The sequence below is a fragment of the Natrix helvetica genome (genome assembly GCF_964273705.1).
Source record: "Natrix helvetica genome assembly, chromosome: 4".
Lineage (NCBI taxonomy): Eukaryota > Metazoa > Chordata > Lepidosauria > Squamata > Natricidae > Natrix > Natrix helvetica.
The window spans coordinates 159,993,103-160,011,837 of record NC_138550.1 but is presented as its reverse complement, the minus strand read 5'-3'; the positions used below and the strand labels follow the sequence as shown (position 1 = coordinate 160,011,837).

The following is an 18,735-nucleotide window of genomic DNA, read 5'->3' as shown; positions in this document are numbered from 1 at the left end:
GACTTCTGGCAGTGTTTTTGTTCTTGCAGAAAATTAAGAATACTGAATATTTTCATCCAATATTCAGGTTTAGGATTAAAGCATCTTAGTGAAAAACACTTATTTGAAGCTTAGCTTTTCTCTCCTTAAAATAAGTTCCAGGCCTAAGAAGAATCTGGAAACAATACATAAATCCCCTAGAATGAAGACAAAAAGGGCTATTAGTGCTGTGAGAAATGACTTTTAAAAAAGGAGGAAGCTCTTAAGCACCAAAGAAGAAAACGGGTACTTTTTCTTGAATATTCTTTTATGAGCTTACCGGTGGCCAAAGTCATTCATTCGGCTGAAAATATGTAGATAAAAAGGTGTGAGTCATCTTGCTTTGAGCTAAAAGGCGAGATCATCCATAACTATTTATATTCAAACATTTGGGAAGAGCACAGGAAGTTTAATTTCTCTCCTCCTTCAATGGAATGGGATATATGATAAGCACTGGTCCAGAGGAACAGCAATATACATACATACATACATACATACATACATACATACATACATACATACGAGTTTGTTCTACTCCAGGGCAAAGTTTGGGGGAATAAGAGAATGGATCTTGATTTAAATTCTTTGATCTGTGAAGTGAGTTCTCTCCTCCAAAATTGTGTGTAGTTAAGTTTTTTTTAAGCTACAAGACAAAGGCAACACCAATACAAAATAGCTTTAACAACCAGAGACATAGGACGGAAATCTTCTACTATGCATTGATCTTACTCATTACTATCCCATTCGTCCTATTGAGCATCCCTCTTCAGTAAAGTAGTCCTTCTACACTTCGTCAATAGAAATATAGGTTTCTAACTACAAGAAGAAAGGGGTTCTTTCAAACCTGCATTTGTCAACTTAGTTTCAGGTGCTGCATTAGGATTCAAACAGACTTTAATTGGATAATGGAAAGCTGTTATGAAGAGAGGCTGTGAGAACGCAGCGCTAAAACTAGAATTTAGGGCAGGGGTGGGCTTCAAAAGTTACAGCAATGGGTTTGCTGCCTGGTTGCTGGGTGGGCGTGGCCATGGTGGGCGTGGCCTAGTCTGCCTCCTGCACCATGGCGGGAGGGGGTCTCCTCCCCGAGCCTCCCGGAGGGCAAAAATTGCTTTCCCCATCCGCCGGAAGCCCCCCTGGAGGCTGCAAATGGCCTATTTCTGGATTTCCAGAACTTCCAGTAGCCCCGTTTTTCACTCTCCTCAAGTCTCCGTATGGGCCTTGCACTTACCTCGAATGATGAATGGGGTGTGTTGAGAGTCTTGGGGAGGGGAGGAGTGGGTGGAGCCAGCCAGGGGTGGCATTTGGGGGTTCACCGAACCAGCCAGAATCCTAGCTCGAGGATTTCCCGAACCCCTGATTTAGGATGAGTCTACTACATTGAAACCCACATACCTGCTCAATAATAATTAGCCTGCAGACCAAGCAGTGCTTACGACTAAGTATTAAACTCCCAACAGGAAGAAATCAAAATGGTGGACTTCTACCATTCAAGACCAGCTGGTCTTCGCGGGCACCAGAGCACTGGAAAATGGCCTGAAAAATAGGACTTTTTCTGGACCATTTTCAGGCGATTTTTTGGGCTGTTTTGGCCTAAAAAATGGCCCAAAAATCAGCCTGAAAATGGCCCCCCAAACAGCCAAAAACAGGCAAGCATGTGCTGGCTGGCTGCTTTTTGGGTTTCCAATGCTCCAGCGTGGGCACATGCCTGCGCATGCGGGCTTGTTCTGGTTTGGGCACTCAGTGCTGAAATGGTTCTCCATCCCTGGTCTAGTGTCTTGTTTCTCAACCTCAGCAACTTTTGAGATGTGAGGACTTCAACTTCCAGTGGCTGGAACCAAATCTGAGGGACCCTGAGAAACAGGAAGGAGGAAGGAAATATGCTGGTCTACGATAACCTATGTTTCATCCATTAATTTTTTTCAAGAGGCTATGGCAGAAGATTTAAATGGATCTTGCAGGAACTCATGCCTTTCTCTCAAGTGTTCCGAAGATTCCAAATTGTTTCCTGAGCTATTTTGACATTTGACATTTCTTTTCACTGCAAGTTGATTTTAGGGCGGTAGGGGGTGGAATCTAATGTCTGAGATATCTCCTTTTAAACAATGTTCCATTGCACAGTTGTTTTTAGGGGAAAAGAGAAACAATTCAATACATTTCAAAAGAACTGTTCATGTGCTTCTATTTTAATTCATTCATTCATTTATCAAATTTACACAGATGCCAAGCTCACTCGAATCTTCACCAATGAAAGATTCAAATATATAAATAGTTTCCAATATTTATATATCGTATCAATAGATATGTTTAAGACTTCAGGTGGAAGTTGGTTGTTGTTTTTTTAATTTTGGGTTGGTTGCAATTTTATTGGTTCATTAATTCCAGAGACTATTAACTCCTCTCCTTATTTTTGTTTGCTGTTTCAGGAGCGGCTGGTTCTCTCTGTGTTACCTCGATTTGTTGTGCTAGAAATGATTAATGACATGAGCAATGTGGAGGACGAACATTTACAACATCAGTTCCATAAGATCTATATTCACCGTTATGAAAACGTCAGGTGCTTCTCCTTTTTTTTCTCCCTCAGATTAATCTTGTCTTTTTCGGCTGAATGCATGTTCATATTTTGGTCAGTTCCTTCCTCATTGGTTTGGAAGGTTAAGAGACATTCCTGAAATGTTGAGTTTCTCTTCCACGGGTTGGCTACTATGGGCTTGCCCAGGTAGCTAACGTTATGGCTGGTTTGCAGAACCTCCAAATGCCACCCCTGGCTGCCCCCGTCCACCCTGCCCCTCCCAAGAGTCTCCACATCAGGGACGTGCGGTCAGGGGAGGCAGGGGAGGCAGAGCCTCACCGCTCTCATCATGAAAAGAAAAAAAAAGGGAAAAGGCACACGTGGTCCCATTCCCCGCCTTCCTGAGTCAACATGAAGGGGACCGCGGCTCGCACTCTGTGATCCCGCGGCTCACGCTCCCCTTCATGTTCACTCAGGAAGGTGGGGAATGGGACCACGTGTGCAGGAGGCTGAGGCTGCCTCAGCCTCCTGCACACGTCCCATTCCCCGCCTTCCTGATGACGTCACCAGCCTCACCAGCCATAAACCTCACCGCACGTCACTGCTCCACATGGCCCATTTTGGATGTGAGGTAAGTGCAGGGCCCACGCGGAGGCTCAGGGAAGGGAGAAAACGAACCTTATCTGTTCCCTTTTCTCTCTCCTATCTCCCCCAAACTTGCTTCAGCCACAAACATTATTTCTAGTCAGGGTTCCAAATAGCATCCAAAAATAAATCAGAGTCAAAGGCAAAGTATTGCTCTAAGTTCCAATTTATTAAGAGAACCATGTTGGCACATCTGGGAAAACATGAATCTGAAGGCTTCCCTGTTTTCCCCACCCAATTGAAAGTTCAAGCTGTTGCCCCCACACTCGCAAGTCCATCACATGGTCCAATCTTCCACTGCCATGCTGGCAGTTCCACCTATCCAGTTTTGGTCAGCTTTGTTTCTGCTGGCACAGCACTTGATCAATATAATTCTCATCAATCACTTTAACTCTAGCTCTAAAGAGCTTTCCGAAAGGGGGGGAAAAAGTTTTGCACTCTGCAAACCTCACAAAAAGGGCCCATTTTTCACAAAAATGGCCCTGTTTTTCATAAAAAATCCATGGGGCTTGCAGAGTGCTCATAGGAGGGGCCAAAAATGAGCAAAACATGGCCCACTTTTCACAAAAACGGGCCAGTTTTTTGTCAAAAAATTGCATTCATATGCTTATGGAGGCTAATAGAGTGCTTCTGGGGGTGGGGTGGGGGGCAAAAAAGTGGCCTGCTTTTTGCTCATTTCTGCCCTTTCCAGCCCCCAGGAGCTCCCTGAAAGCCTCCATAAGGGTATGCATGGCCATTTTGGTGAAGGGGGTGGGGCTTCGGGAGGCAAAAAATGCTGTATTTGATGTATAAGACACACCCAGATTTTCAGCCTCTTTTTGAGGAAAAAAGGTGCGTCTTATACTCCGAAAAATACGGTACTCACTAAAAGTTTGGTTTGGTTTGGTGACTTAAGTGCCTCAGATAGAAAATCCATACAGAGAGTGGTGAGGACATCTGAGAAGATTATAGGAAGCTTGCTTCCTGTTATTCAGGATACTGCTTATAAGCGCAATGCGCTTAGAGCTCAAAACATTGTTAGAGACCTCACTCACCCACTTCACGGTCTATTTCTGTTGCTCCCCTCTGGGAGGAGGTTTCTAAGTATTTCTAGTAGGACTACCAGATTCTGTAACAGCTTTGTCCCTTATGCCATCCATCTAGTAAACTTGCAAGATTTGTTTTTCTTGCCATATAAATATGTACATCCAACCTAGACTATGTTGTTTCTCTGTGTCATATATATGTGTGTATATGCAAAATGGTTATCCTTTGCGAGCTGAATGCTAATTAATGTATATTTAAAGTGACAATAAAGCTCTATTATATTATATTCCTTGTTCTGTTCTGTTCAATTCTGTTGTATTATATTCCATTCCATTCTATTCTATTCTATTCCATTCTACTCCATTCCATTCTTTCTATTCTATTCTATTCTATTCCATTCCATTCTTTCTATTCTATTCTATTCCATCCCATTCCATTCTTTCTATTCTATTCTATTCTATTCTATTCTATTCTATTCTACTCCATTCCATTCTTTCTATTCTATTCTATTCTATTCCATTCTTTCTATTCTATTCTATTCTATTCTATTCTATTCTATTCTATTCCATTCCATTCCATTCCATTCCATTCCATTCCTTTCCATATGACAGGATCAATCAGACATGGATCCATCCCAATGTAGCATTGTTCTTTGAGTTGCCCTACTATATCCTTATTAATCTGATTGTCCATCCCCTTTCTGTGTTCAGCATTCTTTTTGCAGATGTGAAAGGATTCACCAATCTCTCTACAACATTATCGGCTCAAGAGCTGGTTCGGATGCTGAATGAACTTTTTGCCAGATTCGATCGCTTAGCACACGTGAGTCCAACTGCTGATGCCTTTTTTTCCTGAACTTTGGTAGAGAAGCACGATGGAAAAAGAGAAATGCATACGCAAAGTGACACTTAAATCAGATTTGCACCTTTTGTGACTCACAAGGGCAAATGCAAAATTTTGCTTTTCGTTTCCGAGTGCATCTCAGTTTTTTAGTCTAAGGCAGGCACCACTAACATGGGCTTGGCAGGCTGTATGTAGTTGTTGCTCAGTCTTGAAAGAGCCCTGATTTTAATCTTGCTGAGTTATCCATTCTTTCCATTTATTTGCCTTGCCAAATTGCCTTTTCCTTCACTTGAAGCAAATGTTTCCTTTCCATCTCATGTTTCTTGAAATTAGATCATGTGAAATGTTAATCCCACTTTATAATGCCTTGGCAAGACCACACTTGGAATACTGCATCCAGCTTTGGTTGCCACGATGTAAAAAAGATATTGAGACTCTAGAAAGAATGCAGGGAAGAGCACAAAGATAATTAGGGGACTGGAGGCTGAAACATGAAGAACGATTGCAGAAACTGGGTATGTCTAGTTTAATAGAAAGAAGGACTAAGGGAGACATGATAGCAGTGTTCCGATATCTCAGGGGCTGCCACAAAGAAGAGGGAGTCAAACTATTCTCCAAGGCACCTGAGGGTAGAACAAGAGGCAATGGGTGGAAATCAATCAAGGAGAGAAGCAACTTAGAACTGAGGAGAAATATCCTGACAGTTAGAACAATTGATCACTGGAACAACTTGCCTCCAGAAGTTGTGAATGCTCCAACACTGGTTTTAAAGAAGATGTTGAATAGCCATTTGTCTGAAATGGTATAGGGCAGCGATGGCGAACCTTTTTTGGCTCGCGTGCCACAAGTGGGGGGAGCCCAGGGGGGGTCGTGTGCGGGCGTGCTACACCCATAATGCAACGCGCGACCCCCCAGTGGACATGCGCGCACAACGCGCACCTCCCCCCCATTTTACATGCTTTTTTCGCCCTCCCCAGGCTCCAGAGGCTTTATAGGAGCCTGGGGAGGGCGAAAAGAGCCTCCCCCGCCCCTCCGGAGGCTTCAGGGACTGTCCGGAGGCTTCCCTGATGCCTTCGGAATGCTTAAAACCACCCTCCGAGCTCGGAGGGTGGTTTTAAGCGCTCTGAAGGTATCAGGGAAGCCTCCGGACGATCCCTGAAGCCTTCGGAACGCTTAAAACGACCCTCCGAGCAACCTGGAAGTCACTTCTGGTTTGCTCGGAGGGTGGTTTTAAGCGTTCCGAAGGCTTCAGGGAAGCCTCCGGACGGTCCCTGAAGCCTCCGTGGGGGCGGGGGAGGCTCTTTTCGCCCTCCCCAGGCTCCTATAAAGCCTATGGAGCCTGGGGAAGGCGAAAAATAGCTTTTAAAAAGGTGAACTCAGCTGGCCAGCGCGCACATGCGCGCTGGCCAGCTGACAGGGCAGTGCCTCGCGTGCCCTGCCAAATGGCTCCGCGTGCCACTTGTGGCACGCGTGCCATAGGTTCGCCATCACTGGTATAGGGTTTCCTGCCTAGGTAGGGGGTTGGACTAGAACTCCTCCAAGGTCCCTTCCAACTCTAATATTCTATTCTATTCTATTCTAGATAATGTTCCTTGAGAAACTGACTCAAACCAGGACAGGTAGCAAGTGGTATTCTCCATTTCTCTTGATGTACCCAAATCTCCTTAATGGAAAATAAATGATTTTAATAATGCGGCCTATTTGCATAGTCTTAAACTGAGTTTGATTGGAGAAAAGTCTTTCCTGCAATCAGAACCACTCTGTAAACCAATGTTTCTCAACCTTAGCTACTTTAAGTTGCGTGGAGCATGGTTGGCTGGGGAATTCTGAGAGTAGAAGTGAACGCATCTTAAAGTCTTCAAGGTTATGAAATACTGCTGTAGACACTAAACAAGAGAGTTGAATCTGGCAAAGGAGCTACATTTGTTATCAACAAATGGTGCAAGTAACCTCCACATCTGAGAAATGATCAGTAAGAAGACTGTTACTACTTTCATGTTTCCCCCAAAATAAGACAGGGTCTTATTTTCTTTTGACCCCTGAAATAAGCCCTTGTACTTATTTTCGGGGAAGTGTTCTAGGCTGCATCAACAGAGGGATAGAATCAAAATCACATGAAGTGTTAATACCACTTTATAATGCCTTGGTAAGGCCACACTTGGAATACTGCATTCAGTTTTGGTTGCTATGATGTAGAAAAGATGTGGAGACTCTAGAAAGAGTGCAGAGAAGAGCAACAAAGATGATTAGAGGACTGGAGACTAAAACGCATGAAGAATGGTTGCAGGAACTGGGTATGTCTAGTTTAATAGAAAGAAGGACTAGGGGAGACATGATAGCAGAGTTCCAGTATCTCAGGGGTTGTCACAAAGAAGAGGGAGTCAAACTATTCTCCAAGGCACCTGAGGGTAGAACAAGAAGCAATGGGTGGAAACTAATCAAGGAGAGAAGCAACTTAGAACTGAGGAGAAACTTCCTGACAGTTAGAACAATTAATCAGTGGAACAGCTTGCCTCCAGAAGTTGTGGAGGTCTTTAAGAAGATGTTGGATAGCCATTTGTCTGAAATGCTTTAGGGTTTCCTGCCTAGGCAGGGGGTTGGACTAGAAGACCTCCAAGGTCCCTTCCAACTCTGCAATTGTATTGTATTATTGTATTGTTGTTATTTTGAGGTGCAGGAGGCGGTGAACATGGTCACCTCATGGCTGCTACTGTGTTGCAATATTGTTGGGGATGTGAGGGCTTATTTTAGTGCATGCACTCAAAAGCCCGATTGGGCTTATTTTCTGGGGAAGTCTTATTTTTGGGAAAACAGGGTAAAGGATAGAAAAAGGAATCACAATGTTTAAACCCTAGGACTATTAGATCACTGGATTGCTTGATTGACAGATGAGTTGTCCTCTTCTTCAGTTTCTTTGGAGATATGGTATCCAACTTTCTCCATGTTTCTTCAGAGCCAAGTTTCCTAACTGAGATTAATAGCACACTCTTAGCGTCTGCCAAGAATTTGGTATATCAGTCCTGGTTGAAAGGCTCTGTACAATTGATAATATGGCATAGGTCATAGGAAAAACAATCCATTATTTCCTAGCCTGGGGGTGGGGAGAGAGAGAGAGAAAGAAAATAAATGTTCTGATTGACTTCTTGGAATAAGTAAATGCCGCAGAACTTCATTGACTATATTCAATGTCAATTTTTCTTGCTTATTTTCTGACGTGTTGTGTTTTTCATATGTTTTTCACGCTTGCTTTAAATCATCCCTGGGAATTTTGTCATAGGTTGTAATAAGTTGGGGGGGTGGAGAATCAGATTAAACCAAAATTTACCTAGTCCTTTAATTTGTTCATTATCTCGAAGCTCAAAAACAGGAGATGAATTCAACTTCCTGTGTAGTTCAGCTGGTGTACTTCATCTGGTAGTTGCAGTCTGAATCATCAATGATGATCAAGACTGATATTGTTAAAAGGCCTTTCTTCATAAATTAGCCTCCTTTGCAACTATTAAAATTCTCTAACACAAAACACAACACATCTTCTGTTGGAGACTTCCACGGTTTAATTATACTGTGCTCTTGTGTAAAAACAACAACAACCTTCTTTTAATCTGACATCTATCTTCTGGCATTCAGAATTGTTCTTACCAGCAATAATGTACATTAAACATCCATCTCCAAGGATGGCACTCTGCCAGGGGTGGGATCCTAGTGGTTTAACAACCAGTTCTCTGAGCCCGCGTGTCAGCCCTGTGGAATGACCTCCCCCCGGACATTAGGACTACCTCTGACCTCCGCTCCTTCCGTGCAAAGCTCAAGACCCACCTTTTCCAAGTAGCTGGCCTGGCTCAACCATAATTTGATCATATCGCTCCTGACGGGTTTTTAATCTTGTAATTTTACTTAGGGGATTTTAAATTATGATCGTAATTCTGTTTCCATTTATCTGTCTACCTCCTCCACGTATACGTCTATATTTATGTGTATGTACTGTCTATATTTTTATTTATGTGTTTTTATTGTACGCCGCCCCGAGTCCTTCGGGAGAGGGTGCTGCTAACAAATAAATAATAATAATAATTATTATTATTATTATTATTATTATTATTATTATTATTATTATTATTATTATTATTATTATTATTATTATTATTATTATTATTAGTATTATTATTAGTATTATTATTATTATTATTATTATTATTATTATTATTATTATTATTATTATTATTATTATTATTATTATTATTATTAGCGTTCCAAATACCATGCATGAAATCAATCAGAGACCAAGGCAGAATCATCCTTAAAGTTCCAATGTAATCATACAGGCATGTTGGCATAGTGCTATGGAATTCCAACTCTGATTCTCTTCCTGGGATTCCACCCAGTTGAAAGTTCATAAACTTATGCCCACTCCCATAAATCCATCACATGTTCCAATCATCATCTTCCACGCTGGCATCTACACCCCTCTGCTTCTGGTCAGGTGTCGAGGTGCAGAGACAAAAGATGACCTTGAGCTTCTAGAAAAAATGACAACAAAACATTCCACAATTCTACTCCTTTCTATTCCCCCCCCCTCCCAACTACTACACTAATGAAACACATAGGGAATTATAAGAAAGTGTGGCAGGCCAAAGATCCTAAAAGAAACGTAACTACAGGCCTTACACCGCACTTTGCACGCATGCGCAGTTTAGAGAAAACTCACCTTCCACATTACTACCGGCGAGGAAAACAGCTGAGGCACAGCAATCCACTCTGCTCTGCCCATCAGCTGGGCTTTGGAAAAGGAAATATAGGTGAGTATAATGCAGGGGCGGGCGAATGGGCCCACTTCAAAGTCGGAGCAAACCGGTTTGCTCCCAGTTGATAGTCGGAGTAGAATCCTACTCCTGGCACTCTCTCCTTGGTGAGATTTTCATGCTGAGGTAAGATGTTCTCTTGCATTCTATAGGTCAAGAGTAAACTTCAGCTAAATAGCCTTCAAGAGCTCCTTAAGCTGCAACGATTCATGTTTCATCTTCATTCATTAAGTCATGACATGACCGAGCTGTTACTAATCCATCATATTAAATGAGTAAATATTCAATGAATGAAAAACATCTCGCTGAGTCATCGAAGAATGCATCTGCTCTTATGAACTAATTTTAGTTGGGTTCAATTTGGCATGCTGTCCTGCGGTAAGCGGCCTACAGCTTTGGTTATCAGAGTTCATGCTATTCCTCTCCACTCTTCTGCTCATGTAAGGAGAAGCTGGAAGTACCGAAAACTGTATTTTCAAAGGGGGTTGCTCGGCTCTCTGCTATGTTTGCAGGCTTAGTTGATGATTGGTGGTGGTAACGACGGTGAGATTTACAGATAGTCCTCAATTTACAATCACAGTTTGGATCAGAATTTGGGTTGCTAAGCGATGCAGTCATTAAACGAGTCATCGGAATCACAGAGTCATCAGAATATTAATAACAGAATAACCCACTCAAAAGGTTCAGTCTTAGGTAGTCGCAGATATTTTTCTCTCCTAGGGTGCAAAAAAACCTCACAATCTGCTGTAAACACTGCATGGGCATCAGGAAGAATATCCGGCCAGTAAATTCTCAGTTCCATCCAGTCGCCCCAACTCTAACTCAAATTAAGGGATTATGGGGTCATAGAAAGGGAGGGATTTTTTTAAATATCTGGTGTCCCTTCTAGTTTTCTGTACTTCTGTACTTTACTCACAGCCAGACCATCTTTGAGTTTCCTACTCTGAATTTGTTCCTATTATGCTTTGATAATGTTTTATTACTTTACGGCTTAAGCCGCATTCTAGATACGTGATGGTGAACCTACAGCAGGCGGGCCACAGGTGGCACGCAGAGCCATATCTGAGGGCACGTGAGGCATTGCCCTATATCAGCTCCAGCATACATGTGCATGCTGGCCAACTGATTTTCGCCCTTCCAGAGGGCATGGGGAGGCCGTTTTCGCCCTCCCCAGGCTTCAGGAAAGGCTCTGGAGCCTGGGGAGAGCAAAAAAAAACAAACTTATCAGGCCCATTAGAAGTTCTGAAAATAGGCCATTTCTGGGGGTCAGGGGAGGGCCTCCGGGGGTCAGGGGAGGGCGTTTTTGCCCTCCCCAGGCTCCAGGAAAGCCTCTGGAGCCCGGAGAGGGCAAAAAACCGGGCGTAGCAGAAGTCGGGAAATGTGCTGTTTCTGGCCTCCGGAGGGCCTGGGGTGAGGCCATTTTCGCCCTCCCCAGACTCCAAGAAAGCCATGCGCACATGCATGTGGGGGCAGCGGCGGGGTGAGTGTGCATGCGCAGGTGGGCACAACATAGGAGGAGGGCATTTAATTATGGTGTGGGCATGAGCGTGCGCATGTTTTTCGCGCCTGAGGAAGAAAAAGGCTCGTCACCCCTGTTCTAGATCAAAATATATGTGTCACAGATTGTAGCTGGTTTGCATACAAGTCACATTTTTTCAGGAAAGATAAAACCAAGAAACATGAAAACTGGAGGACCATCAAGTAAACGAGAGAAAAGATTTTCTAATATTTTGAGGCAATCTCTGATAGAAATGGACATTTTTTTTAAAAAAAAAATCATCCCTATATTTATGATTTCTGTGCCTTCGTGATGTCATTCTTATGGCCTTTTTTTTCCCAAGCTGCCATTACTACATATAGTGTGGAGACCATCTGGAGATGCATCAGAGCACAGATGGAAATCTGTCATCTATGTCCTGCTAGGCAGCCAACTTTCCAGGGATTGTAACCTATTCTAGAGCAGACTCATAGATGTACACACTTTCATCATCTTTGTCTGGAAGAGATCCAATTCATTGCATGGGCTAATCCACTGTTTATTATGGTGTAATAGAGGATAAGGAGAATAGAACAGTTCTCCTTATCGTAGGGAGGCACTGTGGCTCAGAGGTTTCTGGGCTTGTCGGCTGGAAAGCCAGCAGCCCAGGTTCGAAACCCGAATGCCACATGATGGAGTGAGCTCTCATCCCTTGCTGCAGCTCCTACCAATCTAGCAGTTTGAAAGCATGCACATCAGGAGTGAAATCCAGAAAGTTCTGAAGAACTGGTAGCGGAAATTTTGAGTAGATCAGAGAACTGGCAAATGCCACCTCTGGCTGGCCCCCCGAGTCGGGTGGGAACAGAGATTTTGCAGTATCCTTCCCCTGGAGTGGGGTGGGAATAGAGATTTTGCAGTATCCACACCCACCAAGCCACGCCCAGAGAACTGGTAGTAAAAAAAATTGAATTTCACAACTGATGCAAATGTGAGTAGATAAATAGGTACCATTTCAGTGGGAAGTTAACAGTGCTGTGTGATGTTATGATGGCCACATGACCACAGAAATGTCTTTGGATAAAGCTGGCTCAGTAGCTTTCACATGGAGATGAGCACCACAATGACCAGAGGAGTAAAATCCTCTGGGACTCCTTAACCTTATCTTCTATTAGACCAGAATAGAATTTGGATTCTGTCCAATACAATATTCCCAGTCTTTCTAGATTAGGAAACACACATCACATTTTGGAATTAACAGGGTTAGGAGAGATGATATAAAGCATTGCTACCACATCTTGGGCCTCCTTCAAAGTTTTTAAAATTTCTTATAGTATAATAAAAAAAAAGCATTATTCTTTTGTCCTTTGTTTCTGCCAAGAAACTGCTGTTTACAGTAGACCGAGTGCTTTGCAATTTAAATGGAACACCCAGATTGCGTTGACTAAATTTACATCATCATTTATTTTCTTCATTATCATCTCTAGATAAATCAGTTAGAGGCAGTTTGGCCAAAACGTTGTTCCAAATAAGAACTGAAGAGCCAGTTTTTGTCTAGTAGTTAAAGTTAAAAGACTGCAGACCATGAATTCAAATTGCACCTTACCCATGAAAAACGGTTGGGTGACTTTGGGCCAATCACCAGGAGACCGTGAGTTCTAGTTCTTCTTAGGCATGAAAGCCTGCTGAAAGCCTCTCTCTCTCTCTCCCCGTAAAGACCAGATCCAAACAAACAAATAAACAAACAAACAAAGTGTCCTACAGTGGGATTACAACAGCAGCTCTTCATTGCCCAAGTTGATCACCAATACCTTGTAATCTGAGAACTCTAATCTGCATTCAGATTTCCATCTTCATCAATGATGATCTTCATCATTGTCCAACCACTAGATTCCTCTTATTATAATCTAAACATGGGGATTTAATTTTTTTAAAAAAATTGTCAAGCATGTATTAGATAACATATATAACGTGATTTTGGATACATGAAACGGATACGAAAAAATGAAACATTAGGACAGGGATGGTAGGCACACTGGTGCACTTATGCACGCCCCTTACAGACCTCTTAGGAATGGGGTGAGGTCGGCAGTAGACAGTCTAAGGTGAACATTTTGGGGGTTTGGGGAAAAAAACCACAGAGTCGGGTAGAGCATTCCAGGCGTTGACCACTCTGTTGCTGAAGTCGTATTTTCTGCAATCGAGTTTGGAGTGGTTTGCCATATGTTTGTATCTATTGTGAGCTTGTGTGTTGTTGGGGTTGAAGCTGAAGTAGTCATTGACCGGTAGGACATTGTAGCGGATAATTTTATATACTACATTTAGGTAAGAATGAAGGCGGCGTAGTTCTAAGTTGTCTAAGCCTAAAATTTCAAGTCTGGTGGCATAAGTTTGCGAATAGAGGAGTGGTGGACTCTTCTCGTGAAATATCTCTGGACTCGCTCAATTGTGTTGATGTCCGATATGCAGTGCGGGTTCCAGACAGATGAGGTGTATTAGAGAATTGGTCTAGCAAATGTTTTGTTCTTTTTGAGTTCTGATATGGGTAATCCAGCAAGGGTCTCAGCCCGCGGGCATGCACAGTGCAATTAAAATTGTTCTGTGCATGCACAGGAGCAAAAGACAAGATGGCAGCGCTTACAGCGCCACCTGGAGAACCATTTCAGGGGCGTGGCAAGCCTGGGTCGCTGCTGGTTCCAGCGAGCCAGGCTGCCAAACCACTACCAGTTCATCCGAGCTGGTCCAAACTGGTAGGAACCCACCACTGGTTTCAGCTCTTGAAAGGATTAAGATGCTGTTCTTTGTGGAAAATAGCACGACTGGTTTCTTTCTGGATACAGAAAGGCATGTCCATCCTTTTCTCCCCTATATTTGTCTTCTTTTCGTACAAAGAATTTCAGAGCTGCTCTTCTTCTTCTTTTTTATCTACAGGAACATCACTGCCTTAGAATTAAGATCCTGGGAGATTGCTACTACTGTGTATCTGGGCTTCCCGAGCCTCGGCAGGATCACGCTCATTGTTGCGTTGAGATGGGGCTCAGCATGATCAAAACCATCAGGTAACTTGTGTTTGGTTTTTATTGCTGCCCTCATATTGTGCTAGGATCTGTGGTTTTACAGCTCTTATGTTGGAACTGTAGAATATTTTCTAGGAACTTTGTCGTCTCCGCCTCTACCCATTTAAAGGAGGAGGAGGAGGAGGAGGAGGAGGAGGAGGAGGAGGAGGAGGAGGAGGAGGAGGAAGAAGAAGAAGAAGAAGAAGAAGAAGAAGAAGAAGAAGAAGAAGAAGAAGAAGAAGAAGAAGAAGAAGAAGAAGAAGAAGAAGAAGAAGAAGAACTAACACTCATTGCAAAAGACATTTGAGCAGAAACTTGGATTCGGGATTGTGTACTGAATTCCAGAACGGGGTATAGTTTGCAATTCAACTACACCCAGGAGTGGGCTGCTGGGGGTCCACCAGGGTTCGGGAGAACCTCTAGTTAAGATTCTGTGCAGTTTGGAGAACCTCCAAATCCCACTCTTGGTTGGCCCTGCCTACCCCGCCCCTCCCAGGAGTCCCCTCTCGGCCCGTTTTGGGTGCAGATAAGTGCAGGGCATTTGCGGAGTCTCAGGGAAGGTGAAAAATAGGCCTACCGGAAATTAGGGAAGGCTGGAAAGAGGCCCATTTCTGGCCTCCAGAACCTGGGGAGGTCATTTTCGCCCTCCCAGAGGCTCGAGGAAAGTGTCCCTCCTGGCCATGGTACAGGAGGCTGACCAGGCCATGCCCACCCTGGCCATTCCCATCCAGGAACCAGGCAGAGAACACCTTCCTAACATTTTTGAAGCCCATCCCTGGCTATGCCCAGAAAACTATTCTTCGTTACCATTTCTTTCTTTCTCTAAACTGCTTAGAGAGGGCTGTAAAGTGCTGTGAAGCTGTATATAAGTTTATGTGTTATGTGCTATTTCTTGTTGGAATCTAATTTAGAGCAGGACATTTTGGTCAAAGTTAGGAACGGAGCAGCCTGAATTGAAATATTCCATCACATAATACATAGATAAGATAGATGATAGATAGATAGATGATAGATAGATAGATAGATAGATAGATAGATAGATAGATAGATAGATAGATAGATAGATAGATAGATAGATGATAGGTAGGTAGGTAGGTAGGTAGGTAGGTAGGTAGGTAGGTAGGTAGGTAGGTAGATAGATAGATAGATGATAGATAGATAGATAGATATCCATCCATCTATCTATCGATAACAATATAGATCTAGCTATCTAGCTATTACACATACACACACACACACAGATACACACACACACTATTTAAAATGGAAGGAACAACCATTTGCTTCTGCTATAGGAATGTTTTATTGTTGTTCCTAACGTATAGTTTACCAGATAGTTCTATCTAAATTTAATACTTTTGGCTATCACATCCTTCCTAAGATTTTAGGATATCTAAAGATTCTATTGTAATAAGTATTTTATTCAAAGTAATTGTTCTTTTCTGTTCTGTTCAAGTTCATTCTTCAAGGAATCCAATATGCGTTCTCCTAGCCTGCACTCCTCAAAATAGAAACACCATTTCTGCTTTATGTTGTTCTAAAAACCTGCCATGACTACAAAGGGAATAAAAAATAGCTTTCCATTATGGGCTATAAAAGACAATGTTCCATAAATTGTCATTCTATGTATTTATGGCTGATGAAATAAACCCAATTATTATTATTTTTTGCAAATTAGATATATTAAAACCGCCCTCCTCCAAGGATAATCTCAATTTAACTAATGAACATCTCAAGGGCCTAGTATCCCAAATAAATTTCCTAAATAACCTCGTAATGTGGAGAACATTTGCATTAGGTATTAACATTAGAAGACTTCTAAGGACATCAATCAAATGAGGGACAATATTCATGTTAATAGCATTAACCCCATAGGCATAATGAGATCTTAATGCCGCTATTCATATCCGATTCAATTTTCTAAAAGTTTCAGCATATTTATTTTCACATACTTAAAAATGTTTTGGGGAACATAAAAGTGTTTCATATAATCGGTTGAGAACTGGCAATGAAGGCATTAAAGTGATGGATAGCTTCTGCTTTTGGGGGGATCAGGTGTCAGCGTTCCAAATATCATGCAGAATTAAATCAGAGTCAAAGACAACACCTTCCTTAAAGTTCCAATTTAATAAGACAGACATGTTGGCATTGTGCTATGAAATTTCAACTCTAATGTACATCCTGTGGGTTCACCCCGTTGAAAGTTCATCATCTATCCCCACACCCCATAATTCATCACATGGTCCAATCTTCATCTTCCACGCTGTCATGTATACCTCTCTGCTTCCGGCCGGGTGTCGAGGTGCGGAGACAAAAGATGACCTTGAGCTTCTAAGAAAATCCATAACAATACATTCCACAATCCTACTCCTTTCTATTCCCCCCTCCCAACTACTACACTAATGAAACAGCATAAGAAATTAATTTAAAAAGTGTGGCAGGCCAAAGATCCTAAAAGGAACAGAACTACAGGCCTGACATCAGGACTAAAGGAAAAGTCAAGAAATATATCATAGATTCTCACTTGGTAGAGCAGCCGTGAAGGCCTTGGTAAAGATATTCCAGTGCTGTGATATGTCTATACTTACAAAGACCAGAGGTCAGGACAAAAAGTAAAAGATGAAAGCTTATCAAAGAGCAATCCAACCTAGAACTAAGGAAATCATTCCTGTCAGTGTGAAAAATCAATCAGTGGAAGGACTTGGCTTCAGAAGTTGTTTGCGCTCCAACACTGGAAGTTTTTAATAAGAGATTGGACAACCATTTGTTCAGAAGGGTCTTCTGTCATGGGCGTTTGGTTAGATTAGAAGATCTCCAAGGTTCCTTCCCCCACTCTATTCTTCTGTGTTCTGTATTATAACAACATGGACGCAACCATCATCTGTCTTTTTGAAAGACAACTTCCAGCATGCAGCCAAAACACTGAATGTACAGTAATTCTTCATTGAGAAATATTACCTGTTCCTTAGATAGACAGAGGTGTCCATCTTAAATATCATGAATCTTATGCAATTTTAGATTGGATTCTCTCTCTCTCTCTCTCTCTCTCTCTCTCTCTCTCTCTCTCTCTCTCTCTCTCTCTCTCCCCCTCCCTCCCTTTCCCTCTCTTTCTCTCTCTCTCCCTCTTCCCCCATAGGCCATAACTGGAATACTGCATCCAGTTTTGGTCACCACAGTGTAAAAAAGATGTTGGGATGATAGGGGACTAGAGGATAAAGCATATAAAGAACGGTTGCTGGATATGTCTAGTTTAATGAAAAGAAGGACTAGGGATGACATAATAGCAATGTTCCAATATCTCAGGAGCTCCCACAAAGAAGAGGGAGTACCGCTATTCTCCAAAGCACCTGAACGAAGGACAAGAAGCAATGGGTGGAAAATAATCAAGGAGAGAAACAACTTAGAACGGAGGAGAAATTTCCTGACAGTTAGAACAATTAATCAGTGGAACAGAAGTTGCCTCCAGAAGTTGTGAATGCCCCAACACTGGAAGTCTTTAAGAAGATGTTGGATAGCCATCTGTCTGGAACGGTATAGGGTTTCCTGCCTAGGCAGGGAGTTGGACTAGAAGACCTCCAAGGTTCCTCCCAACTCTGTTATTCTATATTCTAGATGTATATCTCATATAATTGAACTGAATCTCTTTTTAGGTATGTCCGGTCAAGGACAAAGCATGATGTGGACATGAGGATCGGCATTCACTCTGGATCCGTGCTGTGTGGGGTTCTGGGTCTGCGGAAGTGGCAATTTGATGTCTGGTCGTGGGATGTAGACATTGCGAACAAACTTGAGTCAGGTGGAATACCTGGGTAAGTGAAATTTGTTCAAATGACGCCATTATGTTCCAGATTCTGAGTCTTACTTTTATAGCAGGAATCATGAAGTTTTGGGCTTTTCCCAATAAAGACTCCTGCCTCTCTTAGACCTCTTCGCTATAAGCATTGTTTTCTTGGATTTGCTCATCATTCTGATGAGGAAGGATTTTCTCAATCAAGCTTTATGCCAACAGGGGTCAACAGCAGGAGTCTCCACACTTACAACTTTAAGACTTGTGGACTTCCAACTCCCAGGAATTGAGGAACAGCTGAGGAATTCTGGGAGTTGAAGTCCACAAGTCTTAAAGTTGCCAAATTTGGAGAGCCTTGATCTACATGGATGGACTACTGGTGAAATTATGTGACTCATTCTGCAAAAAATTAAATTCAGGTCCATTCTCAGCCCTAGAAAGTCAATGGGTGACTTGGAGGGAAGTGTTGATGTGTCATTGAGCCCATATCACAGACTTCTAGTTGCAGAAACATGGGCATCTTATATACATGGCTTGAACCTCCTGAGAGCTAGCCTCTTCATGGCTTATGTACATGG

At 42.5% G+C, this 18,735-nt stretch overlaps 1 protein-coding gene across 3 annotated transcripts in view; it reads left to right on the top strand.

Annotated features, from left to right (window-relative positions):
* Window positions 1-18,735, top strand: part of ADCY8 (adenylate cyclase 8) — a 149,413-nt gene that overhangs the window by 61,176 nt on the left and 69,502 nt on the right. For all 3 annotated transcript variants that reach the window (XM_081949855.1, XM_081949854.1, XM_081949856.1), the window contains exons 3-6: window positions 2,442-2,572; window positions 4,909-5,020; window positions 14,246-14,373; window positions 18,021-18,179. In XM_081949855.1, coding sequence (XP_081805981.1) covers window positions 2,442-2,572; window positions 4,909-5,020; window positions 14,246-14,373; window positions 18,021-18,179 — 530 coding nt within the window. The remainder of the gene's footprint in view (window positions 1-2,441; window positions 2,573-4,908; window positions 5,021-14,245; window positions 14,374-18,020; window positions 18,180-18,735) is intronic.